This window comes from Tasmannia lanceolata, unplaced genomic scaffold, assembly GCF_043159265.1.
Source record: "Tasmannia lanceolata isolate RefF3 unplaced genomic scaffold, GAP_Taslan_0.1 ptg000020l, whole genome shotgun sequence".
Classification (NCBI taxonomy): Eukaryota; Viridiplantae; Streptophyta; class Magnoliopsida; order Canellales; family Winteraceae; genus Tasmannia; species Tasmannia lanceolata.
This window is the reverse complement of record NW_027518697.1, coordinates 10,847,416-10,868,939: the sequence shown is the minus strand read 5'-3', so window position 1 is coordinate 10,868,939 and position 21,524 is coordinate 10,847,416. Positions and strand designations below refer to the sequence as shown.

General features: G+C 40.4%; 1 protein-coding gene across 1 annotated transcript; it reads right to left on the bottom strand.

Annotated features, from left to right (window-relative positions):
* Positions 1–9,325: 9,325 nt before the first annotated feature.
* LOC143854149 (uncharacterized) lies at positions 9,326–17,228 on the bottom strand. The gene is made up of 8 exons (XM_077363968.1): positions 17,120–17,228; positions 16,770–17,075; positions 13,556–13,793; positions 13,199–13,389; positions 11,326–11,561; positions 10,416–10,659; positions 10,192–10,299; positions 9,326–9,583 (listed from the first exon to the last, which is right to left on the bottom strand). The coding sequence occupies exons 2-8, from the start codon at positions 16,989–16,991 to the stop codon at positions 9,461–9,463; spliced, it is 1,362 nt and encodes a 453-aa protein (XP_077220083.1). The 5' UTR covers positions 16,992–17,075; positions 17,120–17,228; the 3' UTR covers positions 9,326–9,460.
* Positions 17,229–21,524: the final 4,296 nt, after the last annotated feature.

Genomic DNA, 21,524 nt, shown 5'->3' with positions numbered 1-21,524 from the left:
TGAAGAGAGGGCTTACAAACATGTACTCATCATCCCATCCTTGATATTTGATCCAACAATACCTCACTTTTTGAGAAGCTGTTGTTGGATCAAATATCGAGGGTGGTACATTTGCCAAATAATTGCCTTTTGAATTTCCTCCCAAATTAACATAAAGGAAAAGTAAACAAATTTTTACTATTTCTTCTTTGTTTTTACTTGGAAAATGATATATTTTACTTTTTTCTATTTCTATGTAAGGATCCGTTTGGATGTACATTATAGAGGTAGAAAGAAATTCTCATTTCTTTACTTTCCTTTACATTTAGAAATTATAGAGTGGACTGTCATGTGAATGGCAAATGGCAACCAAACAATATTAGAAAAAAGGAAAATATGTCCTTTTACTTTCCTTGCATCATAATAATGTGAAATGCCATTATTGCAACTGTGAAAATCAGTCCTTAAGGTTCCCTCATATTATTATTATCATGAGGACTGTTTATCTGTGGTCCCAAACTTACTGCTGAGTCTTACCTAGTAGGGTCTTACAAATAGACTGTAGAAAATGCTTAATTGACGTGTCTGTTGGCTCCTTCCTAAAAGAAATTTATTGGGCCCTACCCTTGATCAGATCCATGCTTAATGGGTTGATCTTAGTTCCTTTATCTATCAAGCATCATATAGGATTAGGGTTCTGCCAAGAACAACTAAGTGCATTCTCGGAGCTGCCAAATCAATTGGAACCAAATTCTCCAAAACAGCTCCAAGAAATTGGAAAATTTTACTTCTCAAAAGTCTGGAATTGGATCTGCCATCGTCATTCCTAATTGGAGCAGGAAAAAGGGAAGAATCCGATTTTTGAAATTTTAAAGAACATAACCTACTTTGTGGAACGCCCATTCGGCCACACTAGACCTGGCAAATGGGTGGGCCGGGCCGAGTTTCACCCGACCTGTACGGGGCCGGGTAGAAAATGACCCGGAATTTTACGGGCCACTAGGCAGGGTTGACCTGCAGGTTACCCGTTTTTTTTTTTTTTTTAAAGAATTTTGTTTAAAAAAAAAAAAAAACTCTTTGGTTTTTTTCTCCCTCTTTAATAGCTTTGACTCTGTTTTTCTAGATACCCACACATGGGTAATTGCTACCATTATTGCCTCGGGATAAGCAATCAGCAGCAATGACAGGAAAAAGGTAATTTCTTTTCTTTATTGGCATGAAATGACAGGAAGAAAAAGCAGCACCAAGCAGCACCTTGGTTGCAGTTCTTTGCTGACGAAAATGCCCTCACAGATTTCACATATTTTTCACATCCTCTCCCCCAAAAAGTATTCTGCTTTTTAACGGACATCTTCTGCGCAAGAAGTATTCCCTTTTTAACGGGCATCCGAGGGCACCAGGGGGTCCACCCGGCTTGGACCAGTTTGGACGGGTCGGGTAGACCTGCGGGTCAAATTAAAACAGATCACTCCTTTGGGACCCGGACCCGGAAATTACCGGTGGAACGGGTCGACCTGCGGGTCCAGGTCACTTCTTGCCACATGGAGACATTAGGACATGTTTGGAAACCATGCAAAAAGATTCATGGAATATTTATTTACCTAGATAAAAGAGGGGAGAGCATGGGATGAGGTTGGAAAACACGGAACAAAAATCCTATTTTAAATAGGAATTTTAATTTTCTCTGTTTACCAAGCCCATCACATGCTATCCTCACTCGGGCCCTCTCAAATCTATTTTTTCACCTGTCCTCTCTAGCAGTGCAACTTGGGTCAGGCACAACCTGAACCCGTGGTTCAATCCGATATCAGCTAGGGTTGGGTTAGCATTTCTTCAGGTTGGGTTGGAAATGCCAACCTGATTTAATTTCAAACTGAGTTAGAGTTGTGCCCTTGGGCAACCCGATGTGAACCCAACGTCCGTGCTCTAATTTTATCACAACTTTAAAAATCTTAGGGTTATGTTTTTTTCATTTTTTATTTTATTTTGCCCTATGCTAATCTGATGGTGCCGGAATCTGGGTCTGTGATCGCACGATGTGTAGAGGGCCTCCGTCAAGTATCTGCAATCACATATAAACGGGGTTAGGGTGGTCCGGGGTGGGTCCCGGACGACCACTTCGACACCCAAGCTAGATTTCGGCTCAATCGTATAAATAAACGGCATGATTAATGAAATGGATGGATATGTTCCCATAATCGAACATGGGCTTTTTCTGTTGTTTGGGTGCTCAAACCAGACATAGGGCTCGAGGGGAGGAGGGAGCGGGCGTCCTACACCTTTTTCCTCACTCTCCCCTGGTAAAGACGGCTTTAATAGGCAATTAAGGCTTGCCTTTAATGGTGCCTCTTTGTTGTCTTTAATTGCGTCTTTTTGTCTGGTTGGGTCCTTTTCTTTTTTCCTGATCTTGCCTCCCCCTCTTGGGAAGCCTTGTAACGTATTTATCCTTTTCCTTTGCACGCAATTCCCCTTTATTATACGCCACGTGTACTCTTTTAATCATTTTGGAGAAAATGCCTTCTTTTCTTAGATTGGGCTGCACTCTTATCGTTGTAGGAAATTAGCGGCGTGCATGGCTTGGTAATCTTGCGTGTAACCTTTCTCATAATCGTGATGATGAGTGATTATGGCTGAGATTTTGGTGATAGGAAATGACAAGTGGCGGGATCCTACGGTTATGCCGTATTTAACACCCATCATAACCTGAACCTAGCCAACTCAACCCGACCTGATTTGGAAAAAAAGGTTAAGCGAGTTGGGTTATGGTTGAGAGATTTAGAGTTGGGTTAGATTTGAGCATCCTCGACCCGAGGCTCGGGTTAAGTCGTGCTAGGGTTGAGGGAATGCTATCTCGGGCAACTTGACCCAACCCGAATTGCCCCGATACTTCTCTCACCCTTGGTAAACAAATATTACATGATATTTTTTTAGAGTAGGTCTTTAGATTCGCATAATATTGATTGAAAAAGCCATGGGAGTTGTTGGAAAGTTGCTATACATGCCCCGATACTTCTCGGGCACCAATTTGTTGCTGCTCAGATCCAACCTAGTGCTTGGATGCGTCCCTCGGTCTAGTTGCAGTAGATGGGTGGTCGGCTCGTCGGGGTGTCCTGCGCTCAGAGAACATAGTCAGGAATGCCCAGAGTCGGAGGTCGGGGGAAACCCTTCGACACTCAAGTCAGACGAGGCAGCAAATTGGAGATGAACTGGAAAGGGAGTGCTCGGAATCTAAGAGAAGGGTGGCAGCCTCACGTACCTGCATTGTGTCATTACCTCTAAACAAGAGCGGGGTTTCCCTTTTACAAGTGGAGGTCTCCCGACTTGCGGGTTGGTAATGGGACGCCGGTACGGGTGTAAGTATGGGTCTCATACTGTCATCCTAGAATTATGGGTCAGTGATGTGGTGGCTGATGTGATGTTGTACAATGTCCGGGATACCTAGAATTGTGAGCCGTATCTCTATACATCGGGATTTTAAGGCGCCAGCTAGCTGAGGACTTGGACTTCCGCTAAGGACCTAGATTGGCAATGCAATTGGGCGGCTTCTGATTGGAAGTTTTTCTGGCCCCGCACTACTTGTTAGCATGCGATTGGTGCCCGGTTTTGACCCAACAAATATCACTGATTTTAAGTACTAATATCCCGTTTAGTGGGATAAAATAACCCTTTTCTCAACTCTTCCCTTCTCATCTACTCTCCTCCTTACGGGCGTAAAATAACCCCCTACACCCCAAGAGAACATGCCCACTCTTATTGTGCCGAAACTAATAGGACATTTGCAAATTATTATTGGAAAAGAAACTGTGCTGCAAAAGGAAAATAAACTGTGCTGGAAAAGGAATCCTGCGGCTGTTCAGTTGTGCAAGAAACTCATGGAAAAGGTTTCCTGCGCCTGTTCACTTGCCATGTAAACTGTGCCGGGAAAGCTAAATAGAAAAGCCACATGGAACCAAAGTACCATAATAAGACATAGTTAGAGGCCTACAAAATGAATAACATAGTAACAAACACGACAATAAAACCTAACTGGAAGAGGAACTGGTCCCAACAAAACTTGTTGAGGCTTGGAAAACCCACAAAAACTAGATCTGAAACCCCAAGAAAAAGAAAAAAATGAGAGAGAGAGAGAGAGAGAGAGAGAGAGATGCGGACCTTGCCGCGGCTTTTCCTTCCCCGGAATCTTCAGTTACCACCGGAGAAGACGAGAAAGGGAAGGGTTTCGAAGGAGAGTATCGAGGGAGGAAAAAAAACTTCTTGCGTGTGCTTTTTTCCCACGCGTGAGGGAAGAAAGCAAGTCACGTGAAATGGGTCGGATTTGGAATCTCGTACCGGCAAGAAAACAACATTTTCCACGTCAATTTTTGGATTTTACACGTATATAATTCCGGTGCTTTCTTTTCTTTTCTCAATTCGGGAAATCAAGTGAACGGACCCTTAGAAAGGCTATGGCTTCTCTTGGGGCTCGAAAATTTCGTTCATATATATATATAAGCTTTTCCCCAATTTGTACAATGCCCATTCTCAGTGGAAGGTCAAGACTGCAGGATTAGATCAATTTCTAGAGCACGGGCAATCCAAGGTGGAGCTAAACGAAGAAGGGCCAATCACACAATAGGGCTGAAGCATACAATACGAAGAGCAATGCATCATATTACGGTGCACTATACCCTTATTGGGCAATTGCTACACTCAAATAAATACTATGTTCTGTCAATGGATGAAAGTACTTATGTACGAATGGTGCAATTAACCTAATACAATTTACATTGACTTGCAGGTCACCCGTTTTTTTTTTTTTAAAGAATTTTGTTTTTAAAAAAAAAGAAAAAAACTCTTTCGTTTTTTTCTCCCTCTTTAATAGCTTTGACTCTGTTTTTCTAGATACCCACACATGGGTAATTGCTACCATTATTGCCTCGGGATAAGCAATCAGCAGCAATGACAGGAAAAAGGTAATTTCTTTTCTTTATTGGCATGAAATGACAGGAAGAAAAACCAGCACCAAGTAGCACCTTGGTTGCAGTTCTTTGCTGACGAAAATGCCCTCACAGATTTCACATATTTTTCACATCCTCTCCCCCAAAAAGTATTCCGCTTTTTAACAGACATCCTCTGCGCAAGAAGCATTCCCTTTTTAACGAAGCATTCCCTTTTTAACGGGCATCCGAGGGCACCAGGGGGTCCACCCGGCTTGGACCAGTTTGGACGGGTCGGGTAGACCCGCGGGTCAAATTAAAACAGATCACTCCTTTGGGACCCGGACCCGGAAATTACCGGTGGAACGGGTCGACCTGCGGGTCCAGGTCACTTCTTGCCAGGTCTAGATGACACCAAGGCCATGTGGCTCGCTTCATGATGTTCTACAAGATCAACGATTGTGGTTTCACATAAGTCCCCTGTGGGACCCAAATTGTTTTTACCATTGATCCTATTACTAATTTTTCTCTTAAAAAAAAAGTGGCAAGAGGCAAAGAAGAAAATCTGTTAATCTAATGGATGTAGTCTTATGGATACGGTGGGAAGCATCTGAACGGCTTATACATGGCTGATAATAATGTTGGATATGGCCCCAAATGGTTGTTATTTGAAGGATGATTGAAAAAATTCTAATCTCCACATGGAGACATTAGGACATGTTTGGAAACCATGCAAAAAGATTCATGGAATATTTATTTACCTAGATAAAAAAGGGGAGAGCATGGGATGAGGTTGGAAAACACGGAACAAAAATCCTATTTTAAATAGGAATTTTAATTTTCTCTGTTTACCAAGCCCATCACATGCTATCCTCACTCGGGCCCTCTCAAATCTATTTTTTCACCTGTCCTCTCTAGCAGTGCAACTTGGGTCAGGCACAACCTGAACCCGTGGTTCAATCCGATATCAGCTAGGGTTGGGTTAGCATTTCCTCAGGTTGGGTTGGAAATGCCAACCTGATTTAATTTCGAACTGAGTTAGAGTTGTGCCCTTGGGCAACCCGATCTGAACCCAACGTCCGTGCTCTAATTTTATCACAACTTTAAAAATCTTAGGGTTATGTTTTTTTCATTTTTTTTATTATTTTGCCCTATGCTAATTTGATGGTGCCGGAATCTGGGTCTGTGATCGCACGATGTGTAGAGGGCCTCCGTCAAGTATCTGCAATCACAGATAAACGGGGTTAGGGTGGTCCGGGGTGGGTCCCGGACGACCACTTCGACACCCAAGCTAGATTTCGGCTCAATCGTATAAATAAACGGCATGATTAATGAAATGGATGGATAGGTTCCCATAATCGAACATGGGCTTTTTCTGTTGTTTGGGTGCTCAAACCAGACATAGGGCTCGAAGGGAGGAGGGAGCGGGCGTCCTACACCTTTTTCCTCACTCTCTCCTGGTAAAGACGGCTTTAATAGGCAATTAAGGCTTGCCTTTAATGGTGCCTCTTTGTTGTCTTTAATTGCGTCTTTTTGTCTGGTTGGGTCCTTTTCTTTTTTCCTGATCTTGCCTCCCCCTCTTGGGAAGCCTTGTAACGTATTTATCCTTTTCCTTTGCACGCAATTCCCCTTTATTATACGCCACGTGTACTCTTTTAATCATTTTGGAGAAAATGCCTTCTTTTCTTAGATTGGGCTGCACTCTTATCGTTGTAGGAAATTAGCGGCGTGCATGGCTTGGTAATCTTGCGTGTAACCTTTCTCATAATCGTGATGATGAGTGATTATGGCTGAGATTTTGGTGATAGGAAATGACAAGTGGCGGGATCCTACGGTTATGCCGTATTTAACACCCATCATAACCTGAACCTAGCCAACTCAACCCGACCTGATTTGGAAAAAAAGGTTAAGCGAGTTGGGTTATGGTTGAGAGATTTAGAGTTGGGTTAGGGTTGAGCATCCTCGACCCGAGGCTCGGGTTAAGTCGTGCTAGGGTTGAGGGAATGCTATCTCGGGCAACTTGACCCAACCCGAATTGCCCCGATACTTCTCTCACCCTTGGTAAACAAATATTACATGATATTTTTTAGAGTAGGTCTTTAGATTCGCATAATATTGATTGAAAAAGCCATGGGAGTTGTTGGAAAGTTGTTATACATGCCCCGATACTTCTCGGGCACCAATTTGTTGCTGCTCAGATCCAACCTAGTGCTTGGATGGGTCCCTCGGTCTAGTTGCAGTAGATGGGTGGTCGGCTCGTCGGGGTGTCCTACGCTCAGAGAACATAGTCAGGAATGCCCAGAGTCGGAGGTCGGGGGAAACCCTTCGACACTCAAGTCAGACGAGGCAGCAAATTGGAGATGAACTGGAAAGGGAGTGCTCGGAATCTAAGAGAAGGGTGGCAGCCTCACGTACCTGCATTGTGTCATTACCTCTAAACAAGAGCGGGGTTTCCCTTTTACAAGTGGAGGTCTCCCGACTTGCGGGTTGGTAATGGGACGCCGGTGGTACGGGTGTAAGTATGGGTCTCATACTGTCATCCTAGAATTATGGGTCAGTGATGTGGTGGCTGATGTGATGTTGTACAATGTCCGGGATACCTAGAATTGTGAGCCGTATCTCTATACATCGGGATTTTAAGGCGCTAGCTAGCTGAGGACTTGGATTTCCGCTAAGGACCCAGATTGGCAATGCAATTGGGCGGCTTCTGATTGGAAGTTTTTCTGGCCCCACACTACATGTTAGCATGCGATTGGTGCCCGGTTTTGACCCAACAAATATCACTGATTTTAAGTACTAATATCCCGTTTGGTGGGATAAAATAACCCTTTTCTCAACTCTTCCCTTCTCATCTACTCTCCTCCTTACGGGCGTAAAATAACCCCCTACACCCCAAGAGAACATGCCCACTCTTATTGTGCCAAAACTAATAGGACATTTGCAAATTATTATTGGAAAAGAAACTGTGCTGCAAAAGGAAAATAAACTGTGCTGGAAAAGGAATCCTGCGGCTGTTCAGTTGTGCAAGAAACCCATGGAAAAGGTTTCCTGCGCCTGTTCACTTGCCATGTAAACTGTGCCGGGAAAGCTAAATAGAAAAGTCACATGGAACCAAAGTACCATAATAAGACATAGTTAGAGGCCTACAAAATGAAAAACATAGTAACAAACACCACAATAAAACCTAACTGAAAGAGGAATTGGTCCCAACAAAACTTGTTGAGGCTTGGAAAACCCACAAAAACTAGATCTGAAACCCCAAGAAAAAGAAAAAAGTGGGAGAGAGAGAGAGTCTGAAACCCCAAGAAAAAGAAAAAAAATGAGAGAGAGAGAGAGAGAGAGAGAGAGAGAGAGAGAGAGAGAGAGAGATGCGGACCTTGCCGCGGCTTTTCCTTCCCCGGAATCTTCAGTTACCACCGGAGAAGACGAGAAAGGGAAGGGTTTCGAAGGAGAGTATCGAGGGAGGAAAAAAAACTTCTTGCGTGTGCTTTTTTCTCACTCGTGAGGGAAGAAAGCAAGTCACGTGAAATGGGTCGGATTTGGAATCTCGTACTGGCAAGAAAACAACATTTTCCACATCAATTTTTGGATTTTACACGTATATAATTCCGGTGCTTTCTTTTCTTTTCTCAATTCGGGAAATCAAGTGAACGGACCTTTAGAAAGGCTATGGCTTCTCTAGGTGGGGCTCGAAAATTTCGTTCATATATATATATATATATATATATATATATATATATATATATATATATATATATATATATATATATATATATGAGATAAGTGTTCCTACACGGCCGTGTAGATAAGCTTATCTACTCCTCCCTTAAAAAGTACAGTGGGCCCACTCATTGTGGATGATCCAAAGCATTCATTTGATAGGTCTTATCATAGATAGGGTGTGCCCAAAAAATCAGCACCAAAGGGTCATCCTAGCCCTTCGTTTTGTTGGGCCTTGTAGAAACAGAATGGACGCACTGTGTAAGATGCGTAAGATGCGTCCATTCTGTTTCTACAAGGCCCAACAAAACGAAGGGCTAGGATGACCCTTTGGTGCTGATTTTTTGGGCACACCCTATCTATGATAAGACCTATCAAATGAATGCTTTGGATCATCCACAATGTGTGGGCCCACTGTACTTTTAAAAGGGAGGAGTAGATAAGCTTATCTACACGGCCGTGTAGGAACACTTATCTCTCTCTCTCTCTCTCTCTCTCTCTCTCTCTCTCTCTCTCTCTATATATATATATATATATATATATATATATATATATATATATATATATATATATATATATAAAAGCTTTTCCCCAATTTGTACAATGCCCATTCTCAGTGGAAGGTCAAGACTGCAGGATTAGATCAATTTCTAGAGCACGGGCAATCCAAGGTGGAGCTAAACGAAGAAGGGCCAATCACACAATAGGGCTGAAGCATACAATACGAAGAGCAATGCATCATATTACGGTGCACTATATCCTTATTGGGCAATTGCTACACTCGAATAAAAACTATGTTCTGTCAATGGATGAAAGTACTTATGGTGCAATTAACCTAATACAATTTACATTGAACCCCCAGGGTTTTTTGTGATGGGTAAATTCCCATCGTAGGTGCATTTTAGCACGTCCGGTTTCCTCACCAGGCGCGGCCCCACCGGCAATTTCCTAGGTTTAGGACGAATATCCTGCATGTACACAAATATTCATTACATAAATAAAACATGAAAAAATGTTGTTAAAATAAATTTATTTTGCATCTTTATGATGAGAAAATATCCCATAAAATAAATTTGATCGATCTCGTGCAATATATTCTTTTCATATATAAGAAAATATACTACCAAAAGACCCGCGATGCTCGCTGATATGTTTTGGTAGGGTGGGGCCCACCATTTTTCCTCATGTTTTGATGGGTTAAGTCCCATGATCTCCGCCCAAGCCCATGTATATGGTGGAGCCCAAAAGTTTACAATATTTTGATGGGGTGGGGCCATATTTTTACAACCAGGCATAAGAATGATTCAAAACTTATCATTCATTATCATGGGGTAGTAATTTTCAAATTGTCAAAAAATAAAATAAAAAATCCTACCATTATTGGTCAAAAATTGATTGCATGACCTTGGTTTGCAAAATTGACTCGTGATCACTCTATTTGCAAATTTTCAAACTAGAACACTCTTTTTGCAAATAGAGCAAAATAGAGGACTTCTTTTGCAAAAACCCCATAAAATAAAGAGAGAGGTGTTATTTTGAAAAAAAGAGGATATCAACCCATAATGTATGTAGCTACCTGGTCGAAGATGGCAGTTGGAATAGCAAGAGTTGCACAAGCATTCGGGGAATCAACAATGCCAGAAATCCTTCCATCGCAAGGGCAGCAAGATAACAGAAGATACATCTGTTACCACAACCATCATATATCATCTTCAATATAAAGACCAAAAATGTAAACAAACCATAATCATTTCTAGAGTTTTCTTGTTTTTGAGATTGATTAAGGAAGAAATGGAAGACCTGCTCTTTGGAGTATCCGAATTTGGAGAGGTAATCAATGGCGTTGAGGACTGCGCGTTTGTAGGCGACACTCGCGTCCAGATAGTGCTGCTTACCGCTCTCGTCAACACTGATGCCTTCGAAAACCAACCATTCGGAAAATCTAGGCTCGACCGGGCCTATCTCGAAGATCGGACTCACGTGCAGAGGTGTTGGACCCATTGGGCTCAGGTATTCCTTCATTCCTCCACGTATGATTTCACACCTGAAAAAAGAAAGAGATTTTTTTAACTGGAGGATTAGTTTTTAATCTTTGTCCATATAAATAATTTGAAATTTTAGCAAAAACCCACTTGAACAGATTTGGGTGATTATTGAGTTGACTCGGTTAAGTTGCAAATAGAGGGTAGCACAAGGAATTTGCCAGTACTTTCTAGTAAGGTTGAAGGAATGTTACTTTCTTGCAAGTTATGATGAGGCCTTTATGAGTATGAGCATTACATTCTCCAGAAAATATGTAGTCTTTTTACAGACACGAATTCGTGTTCTGGTTATGTCTTTCTGGTGATGATTGGCAGTAATTGGGTTCTATTTACATGTGATGGGTGTGCTTTGAGTTAAACATAAATACATGTATGCATAAAATTTGGGTTTACCTTTGATTAGAATGGACAATGGTTGATGAATGTGCTAAACTTATCAAATTTCTTTTGCTAACCGTAAACCATGAGAATAACTAAGATAAAACGACTAATGGAATGGGGTATGGGCTATGTATAGAGATGAACTTAGATGCTTCCTTCTTCATTTAGGGCTTTTGCAGAAATATGTCAGAAACATTAAAGAGTTCTTTATTAGACAAATTGACTGCCACACTTCACTCCATTAGGACAAATTAAGAACATTATCAAGATATATGTAGGATACGTACTTGAGCTCTAAGAATCCACTCATCTCAATAGCACCACAAAAGGAGACTTCACCGTCACCCTGAGAGAAGTGCATGTCGCCCGTACTAAAATTTGCTCCGTCTACAAATACCGGAAGGTATATTTTTGAACCTCTACTGAGATTCTTGATGTCACAGTTCCCTCCATTTTCTCTACCTGGGATCGTCCTTGCAGCTTCATTTGCGATCTTTTCCCATTCAGATGTTCCCTCTGGAATCTACAGATTAGGATTAAGGATTGGTCAATAATTCTGGGTTCGTTCATGTAGCGCAAAGAGAAAATGATGCTAGATGCATGTTGTATAATTTGTATTAAATATAGAGGAAGGATCCAACTAGTACATTTACAAGTGGATGTGATGTGAACAGTATTATATATTTATAACTATAGCAGTGGAGTGTTACAGTTTTCATTTTATTTTTAGGAGAAGAAAGTTAAAAATTGTTACACAAAATGGAAAAAATATGCATAGAAACATTGGTATGTTTTACATGACTAACCTGACAGTGATATTCTATGTCCTTGGCAATTACAAACCGTGTCCAATGTTCTAGATATCCAGCATGGGGAACCCTGGGCCAGCTGGATTTTATTATTATTATTTTTTTGGCCCAAGTTGTTGCTGGGGTCTCAAGAGATGAAAATGGGACCACGTCGTGGGCTATCTCGAGTCCTATTGGCATCACGGATCAGGAATAGTGGAGGACGACTCTCTTAACATCATCAGGTGGCTTAGGGAGAGCCACTCCGTTCCTTGGAGATTTACTTGTTGGTTCGATGAGACAGAGTGAAGGACTCAGTTATCTCATTTCATCACATCAAAAGAGCGGAGATAGGGAAGCTGATATAATGGCTAGGGAAGGGGTTCACAAGGATAGGCTAGTAACCTTTTTATTAACTTCCTCCTTGAGTTGTGCATGTGCTTTCCATATTACTCTGTATTGTCTCTATCATGTACAGACCACCTCGGTCGCGGGTCCTCCCGTTGCTTATTAATAGAAACAATCCCTTACCATTAAAAAAAAATGTATGTATCCATATCCCTATATGGGTATCATAGTGAAGCAGTATTGAACTTTGTACAAATTATAAACCAACTTTTGTACCAGCATGTTACTAGTTCCATATTTTTTCCTCTATGTTAGCATCCCACTGAAATATCTTGTCCTAATATGCATACCCATACATTCATTAACATTTAGGCAACTCATAACCTCAGATTCCAGTCTGCGCAAATGTCTGAGTGTTTTATAAATATTTGTATTGAAGACAAAAGTTTGGTCATTGCTTTTTTTCTTTAATAGCAATGAAACTTTGGCCATAACTTGCGCAATGAAATTAATGCCCCAACTGTGGCTATCAGTTTTCTAAAGACAATTTTTATGAGCCCCAAATTTTAATCTTGTCATGCAGTTACCATTAAAAAAAAAAAAAAAAATCTTGTCATTCAGTTGCTTCCAATGCGGAGCTTTTCACATGTGACATGATGCTGGGTCCAAGGGGACCTTGGATAAGAATCATGCCATTAGCTGGTAAAGTACTTCTTTAACCACTGTGCCGTAAGTGTTGCTGCAATTTTATCTGTAGAATGTCGATATATCTTGGTTAAGTAAAGTGTTATGAAGCAGATAGATTTGAAAATGGAAATATTGTCTGAGCTAGACTGGAAATGCTAAGAACATGCGCTTTTTTTTAATGGTACGGCATAAGAACATGCTACATTAGTAAAAATGTAAAAATTTCCTTGCAAATGAAAGAGAAAGCATTCGCATTTGATATAATAAATCTATGCATGAAGAATTGGTAATTATGTTGGTATGACAGCAAGAACATGCCTGGTATTCAGTGTCATACCATTCCAAGAAAGCAACCTTTGGTTGTCGGTAAGTTTGCCAGTGGCCGTGAGTGCAGAACTTCACATAACTTTAAAGATCCGAGGCCATTTTCTACTAGTTCCTTTTCTCTTTCATACCATATATTTAAAAGTTCCATTGATGGCGCAGTTCCTATTACTCCGGGGTGAGTTAAACCTGGAAATCGGACACCTGCTGAGCAAATATGATTAGTACATGATATGAACCATACTGTATGTAGATGACATCTGTTCTATCTGTTTGGTTAAATTGTGGAATCAGTTGGGAGTTGACCTGTTAAAGTCGGAAGCTTTTCCACTATAGTTATCTAGAAACAGAATAAATATGATAAACTGACCTGGTATATGAGGGGAGTAAGCATATATTCCTTCAAAATACCAAATAGCCTTGGTTGCACAGGGGAAGTGGTCAGTCAGAAATCCGCCACCATATTCTCTGTCAAATGTTCCTGTATAACCCCATTCATCTCCAGGAAGTGGGCCCAAGTTGCAGATTTCAACTGCAAGAAGATCTCCAGGCTTGGCTGGAACCCCATCTATATCTACAACTCTACAAGGCCCACTGAGATAATGCGGCTGAAAATAGTTGAACAAGCTATGGTCACTTCGATTTCATTGCAGAAAAAAGTAATTTGAACAGAGGGAAGGCTTCTCATCTAAACTGCATATTCTCTATTAAATTGACACATTCAGCTTATGGTAATTAGGTATAAGGCGAAGTATAGAATTTCTTGTACGCATTATACGTTCTTCATAATGAATTTCATTAGATCATGAGTGATGAAATTCAAACCCTGGAAAACATGAACGGGTTCTGTAAAGATGCATGAATAGAGACACTGATTCAATTGCTGGGTCTTCTAAAAGTAAGTGAACTCTTGTTAAAAGGGGGCAGATATGGTGATGAGCCATAGATGTTCAAGTAGCCAAACAAGGTGGTGAACTCTGTAAGTAATCTTTTGTAAATGAAAACGGCGGCATGATTGGTCTGAGCAACATTTGTATAATTGATTCTCATGACAAAGCTGTCTAATGTAAAAGGAAATTGATACTTGTAATGTATAAGACTGACAAAAAGAGAGTACATTTGCACCAAATACACTATCAGAAATTCATAGAAGTGTTGTTTTCACCAAATTTCATGCAAAAGCCCTCTTAATATTTACTAGTGTTTGTTCTTTGACCAACCTCGTCTTAGTATTGAGTCTTTCAACCATTGAGAGATGATAATGAAAACTTCAACTGTTGTCCAGGTAAAACAGGAATGAAAATGAAATGCATCCATATTCTACAGAATATGTGCAGCTCCGTACTTTATTTCTTGTCTCATTACTGCCTTATCACTCAATACTTTATAACCCATCATTTTGATAATAATGTGCTTACAGAATTTACCAGATGTGGAATGTAATTTTCAGCCCTCAAAGATTTGGCATCATGAAAATGAGAAAAACAATCTTCTGTTAATCTATTAAATGATTACTGAAATTGAAAATTCAATGTATAGTTATGACAGGTAAACTATTTTTCATCTGTTCTCTTTGCCAGGTAAACTTTGCAAGACCCCTACAAAATTTCCAGCCCATGTTTATAATATTTGCACCAATATGACCACCAATATATTAATTAGGTGGAAGAGCTCAAATGTTAATTCGCAAAGTATCAGATGGTTATCGTATAAAAAAGAGAGTCTGAAGATGTTTGTTAGGAGGAAAAAACCCACCTTTCTCCAAATGGTATGCTCTAGTAGCCCTTTCAGGTTCATTAGTTTAGTTTAGACAGAATATGTTCAGTCTCATAAGGCCACTTCTAGATGTCCCAACAATCTACTAGTGGACATCAATGAGGTCCGTTTTGATTTCCTTTAATATTCTGCCATAGTTCCTTTTGGACATCATCTGCTATAGATTATCTATGTCTATTTTTGCAGGTTGTAGTAATGACTGATATGATTCATGTTGACTTATAGACTTTCTAAGTTGAACCTAAATCCATACAAGATAGAAACCTGATACTATTCATGGCCCCCTATGTTACATGGATTCTTCCAAACAGGCAATGTACTCGTGTTGGACACGTTTCAGATTCTAATGCTTTAGAATTCTCATCAACACTTCTAGATCTCCTTCATCTATTTTTTTTTAAAATACTATTGTAACAAATTTACAATTATCATGTTTTGAGTTTTATCTATTTTAATAGTAATTTTTTTATGAAAATAAAATATTGTATTTACTTAAATTACTAAAATTCCCAATATATTACATGTTATCATGTAAAAGAAATAAAATTAGAATTGATTAAAATATATTGGTGAATCTACCAATACTTTTTTTCGGAAGTTAGCCGAATCTGACAACCAATACATGTGTCGGATTCCGACACGTGTACCTGCCCAATACCTGTGTCGGACTCTGACACTTGTACCGTACTCATGGGACATAGATGTGTAGGGAATTTGACCGGGTAGAACTCATGCCTAAAAGCTAGCTGTTAGAGGGAGGGTGCCGATGCCCTTGTAACCCATCGCCATCCCTTTCACTTATCCGATGTGGGGCTATTCGCATTTGTGTGGAACCCCAACAATCTCACCCTCCAAGCAAAATGGGAACCACGAGATACTATACTGGGGATTCCGAGATCTCCCCCGAGGGACATTTCCCCACCCTCGGAGGCAAACCACGGTTACCACGCCCTGACCTCTGATACCATTTGCCAGCGGTTGCGGAGGGGTAGCTTCTGTTCCCATGACTCCTTCTTTAGGTCTACTGGTATTACCAGTCTTGGAGTGGGAGGAGCCATGACTAACCCAAATGAAGGCTAGGGAGACTATGTATTACATTTCAAAGTCAGACTGAATGGCTAGATTCCCTGAGAAAGAAGACAGAGAGAACTACAACTAGTAGAGGACAAATGGGGGTGCCATATTTCTTAGGGAGATGATATTTTCACCCCTCTGCAGTACGCATTCGCCTCCTTTTAACGTGATTTGACGTCAAAAAGCGTTAAAGTTGTCCACTGTTCAAGTTATAAGGGGGCGAATGTGTACTTCAGAGGGGTGAAAATATCATCTCCCATTTCTTATCAAAAGAGTGGTCAGGAGCCTTCAATAATGCTTGTCTATTTTTATCAATCTTTTTTGGCCACTACTCCAAAGTCCAAACGGCTTTGTTTGTAGCATTTCTTACCACTAAATCCCTTATCTGTAAAATATTATAACCAGCTTTTTTGGAAGCATTATTTACTTAATAAATCCGGATATGCAAAGCAATATCCGGCGGCCGGCCGGAGTGTCACCCGGGCAAATATGGTGCTTGAGAAGGGTCTTCCAGGCAAAAGTACTGTTTAAAGAGACTCGTAGAAAGCATGTAATAGAAGTACATCATAAACTTGTATTAAAACATATGGAAAATTTTTGAGCTCATATCAAAAGCAAATCAAAGAAGTTCAAAATAAAGAGGTCCCATACATCATAAATTTGTATTAAAAAAGATGAATTTAAATGTGTGCTATATATGAAAAGGAAGTAAGAAAGATAAGGGGTGGCGTTACAATGGAAAGATCAAAGAATTTGATGTCTTTGGCGGAGTCATTTAGTCCGACGCCGCCCCCACTGCAATCCACCATCTCAATTCTAAAAACTTCTCCTGTTTTAACCTCCACAACTGGCGGTATGTTGGGGTGCCATCGGTTGTGGAGGGGAAGTTTCTGCTCGCGTGGGGATTTCTTCAAGTCGATAGGGATCACTAATCTTGGACTCAGAGGAGGAGCCATGTTTAATCTCACTCACTCAACTCTACGTGTATATATAGAAGAAATGGAGGAGTGAATTGTCTTCATTCCCTTTTCTATATCCTTTGGTCCGTTTGGTTGCCACTGCAATAGTCAAATAGTGTTTTCTTGGGAAAGGAAAGTGAAAAGACATTATATTCGCGTTTTCAGTGTCGTTTGGCGGCCATTCATGTCATGAGAAATTATATGATGAAAGGGCTTACAATCACGTACTCATCATCCCATCCTTGATATTTGATCCAACAATACCTCACTTTTTGAGAAGCTGTTGTTGGATCAAATATCGAGGGTGGTACATTTGCCAAATAATTGCCTTTTGAATTTCCTCCCAAATTAAGAGAAAGGGAAAGTAAACAAATTTTTACTAATTCTTCTTTGTTTTTACTTGGAAAATGACATATTTTACTTTTTTCTATTTCTATGTAAGGATCCGTTTGGATGTACATTATAGAGGTAGAAAGAAATTCTCATTTCTTTACTTTCCTTTACATTTAGAAATTATAGAGTGGACTGTCATGTGAATGGCAAATGGCAACCAAACAGTATTAGAAAAAAGGAAAATATGTCCTTTTACTTTCCTTGCATCATAATAATGTGAAATGCAATTATTGCAACTCTGAAAATTTTGAGAGAACCTTTTGAGTTTCAAGAACAATTAGTTGTCTTTGTTTTAAATTACTCTGTTATTTCAATATGTATGAATTTTTCCAGTATGCTTCTTAATGATATTTCTGCAGCCTCACTCTAGTTTTCTCTTCATGATTTTGAAGGGAACTGCCAATATCTTCTTTGAGGTTTGCTATATGATACTCTCAGAATCTCATAACATGACCTTTACATAGGATACATATATGGTGATTGTTGTAGGCTCTTGTTATGCATTGATTTTGAACTGGCTTTTCTACTGCTCATTAGAAATGAAGCTATATTCTGACAGATGGAATTTCCTACTGTAGTTTTGGGCCAGATTTATTGTTTTCTGCAACTGGGCGGCCTGAGGTATTCTTTTGAAAGTTTGATAGCTTTTTTCCCCGAAAATCAGAAAGTGCTATTGAATTCGCTGGTCCTCTTTGTGGCACACCAAGTATGTTTAATTCTGGCCGTGAGGCGATTGGTTCAAGTTCTTGCTTAGATGTCCATGTTACGTTTGTACTTTTTTTTAAATTTTTTTTCTTCAGTATAATCTATTGAGATGTGAGGAATATGATTTCTTTAGGATGAGAATGACTGATCCAATGCACATGTGGCTTATGTGCTTGATGATCGAGACTGTTGATATGATGGGCCATCACTAGGGGGGCAACTTGGACCGATTCAACCTGAATTCAGCTCAGGGTGCCTTGGCATTTCCTCCGATTGGGTTGGGATAGCGTTAGAGAAAAACCAACTCTCCCCTAGTTTTAGGGCAGTGATAATCGACTCCGCCTTCTCTGGGTTAGAGAGAGAGAGAGAGACAGACAGACATAGGGGGGTCGATTTAAGATATGTGGGTTCGATTTATCACTAGGGGAGTGATAAATGGACCCACATATATATCTTAAATCGGATTTTTTTTTCCCAATATTGATTTCCAAATAATGTCTTACAGAAAAAATTTGCAAATCGGATTTTTTTCACTGTTGAAGTTGATTTGCAAATCTAAGGTTCTGATCCAGTTCCAAATCTCAACTGCAAGAGTGAGAAATCCAAATCTAAATCCTGTGGGTTTCCAAACGTGGCCAAAAAATTATGTCAAGCTCCTTAACATTCTCTAACACCGTAAAGTTGACACCCCTTTCACTGATCGCAGTTGAAGGGATTGACCACTCTGCCACTTTTGTCTCCAAACCCTCTAGTGACCAGTTGGATTCTGCTATCCAAGATGATCCGTCAAAGGACAGGTCCAACATAAATGTCTCCCTCCCCTTACAAAAGTTGATCTAATGAAACCTTTGAAACAGGAAAAATACCTTCTTTTGTTTACACATAGAAGGTATTTCCGAAAACCCATACCAACTAAGTATAAAGTACTTCTTCGGCACCCAACTTGCGAGTAGGCGCACGGAAATGAAAAGCGCCAGATGTTTTAGTGAAGATATCAACATGTTGGACTGTGGTAGAAACATGAGCAGTACGAATGACATTGTCCTGTAGTTTTTCAGGAATAATATGGTAGTCAATCTCGATATGCTAGTCAATCTTTTTGTAGGGACCAGGGTAGATCTCACCCTTAAAAGCTAGCCATTACGGGAGGGTGCCTAAGCCCTTATAATCCCATCCACATCTCTTTCATTTTACAGATGTGGGATCTTTGCTTTTACATGGAACCCCAAAAACCCTCAGGGGCGACATTAGAACTTGGATATTCCTCGAGGGATTCTCTATGTCCTCGAGGGCATACCGGAGTTACCATGCCCTGGCTCTGATACCACTTGTTGGCACGGGTAGAACTCACTCTTAAAGAGATATGCATAGCTCGATGAAGATGCTAATGACGACAAGTGAGTCAATGAGAACTCCACTATGAGCAAGAAATAAAGAAGATTATAATTAATTTCTTTTGACCAGTCCAAACACAGATCAATCGTCCCTAAACCATTTTCTGGATATCCATCCTAACCATATGTACAGAGCTAGCCGTAAATTTCGATGAAGGCAAACCTTTTGACTGTTATTGATCAATAGATCTGATTTTTGGTTAGAGCTCAAACCAAAACTTGCTGCTGAGTCTTACCTAGTTGGGTCTTAAACAAATAGACTGTAGAAAATGCTTAATTGACAATGTCTGTTAGGGTTCTGCCACGAAAAGCTAAGTGCATGTTTTTAACTATTGCCCTTTCTGTGTCTCGAAGCTGCGGAGCCAAATTCTCCAAAGCGGCTCCAAAAAATTGGAAAATTTTACTTCTCAAAAGTTTGGAATTGGATCTGCCATCGTCGTTCCTAATTGGAGCAGGAAAAAGGGAAGAATTTGATTTTTGAAATGTTAAAGAACACAACCTACTTTGTGGGATGCCCATTCGGCCACACTAGACCTGGCAAATGGGTGGGCCGGATAAAAAATGACCCGGAATTTTACGAGTCACTACTTGGTGGACCCAGACCCCAGCCGCACGGGCCGGGTTGACCCGCATGTCACCCTTTTTTTTTTTTTTTTTTTTTTTTAAGAATTTTGTTTTTTTTTTTTTAAAAAAAAAAAAAACTCTTTTGTTTTTTTCTCCCTCTTTAATAGCTTTGACTCTGTTTTTCTAGATACCCACACATTGTGTGGGTAATTGCTACCATTATTGCCTCGGGATAAGCAATCAGCAGCAATGACAAGAAAAAGGTAATTTCTTTTCTTTATTGGCATGAAATGACAGGAAGAAAAAGCAACACCAAGCAGCACCTTTGTTGCAGTTCTTTGCTGACGAAAATGCCCTCACAGATTCCACATATTTTTCACATCCTCTCCCCCAAAAAGAATTCCGCTTTTTAACGGACATCCTCTACGCAAAAAATATTCTCTTTTTAATGGGCACCAACGGCTCCACCTGGCCTGGACTAGTTTGGATGGGTCGGGTAGACTCGCGGGTCAAATTAAAACAGATCACTCCTTTGGGACCCGGACTCGGACCTGGACCCAGAAATTACCGGTGGGCCAGGTCGACCCACGGGTCCAGGTCACTTCTTGCCAGGTCTAGATGACACCAAGGCCATGTGGCTCGCTTCATGATGTTCTACAAGATCAATGATTGTGGTTTCACATAAATCCCCCATGGGACCCAATTTTTTTTTACCATTGATCATATTACTAACTTTACTCTTAGAAAAAAGTGGCAAGAGGTAAAGAAGAACATATGTTAATCTAATGGATGTAGTCTTATGGATACGGTGGGAAGCATCTAAACGGCTTATACGTGGCCAATAATAATGTTGGATATGGCCCCAAATGGTTGTTATTTCAAGGATGATTGAAAAAAAATTTAATCTCCACATGGAGACATTAGGACATGTTTGGAAACCATGCAAAAAGTTTCATGGAATATTTATTTACCTAGATAAAAGAAGGGAGAGCATGGGATGGGGTTGGAAAACACGTAACAAAAATCCTATTTAATTTTAATTTTCTCTGTTTACCAAGCCCATCACATGCTATCCTCACTCGGGCCCTCTCAAATCTCTTTCTCACCTGTCCTCTCTAGCAGTGCAACTTGGGTCAGGCACAACTTGAACCTGTGGTTCAATCCGATATCAGCTAGGGTTGGGTTAGCATTTCCTCAGGTTGGGTTGGAAAAGCCAACCTGATTTAATTTCGGATTGAGTTAGAGTTGTGCCCTTGGGCAACCTGATCTGAACCCAACGTCCGTCCTCTAATTTTATCATGACTTTAAATATCTTAGGGTTATGTTTTTTTCATTTTTTTTATTTTGCCATATGCTAATCTGATGGTGTCGGAATCTGAGTCTATGATCGCACGGTGTGTAGAGGGCCTCCGTCAAGTATCTGCAATCACAGATAAACGGGGTCATGGCGGTCCGGGGTGGGTCCCGGACGACC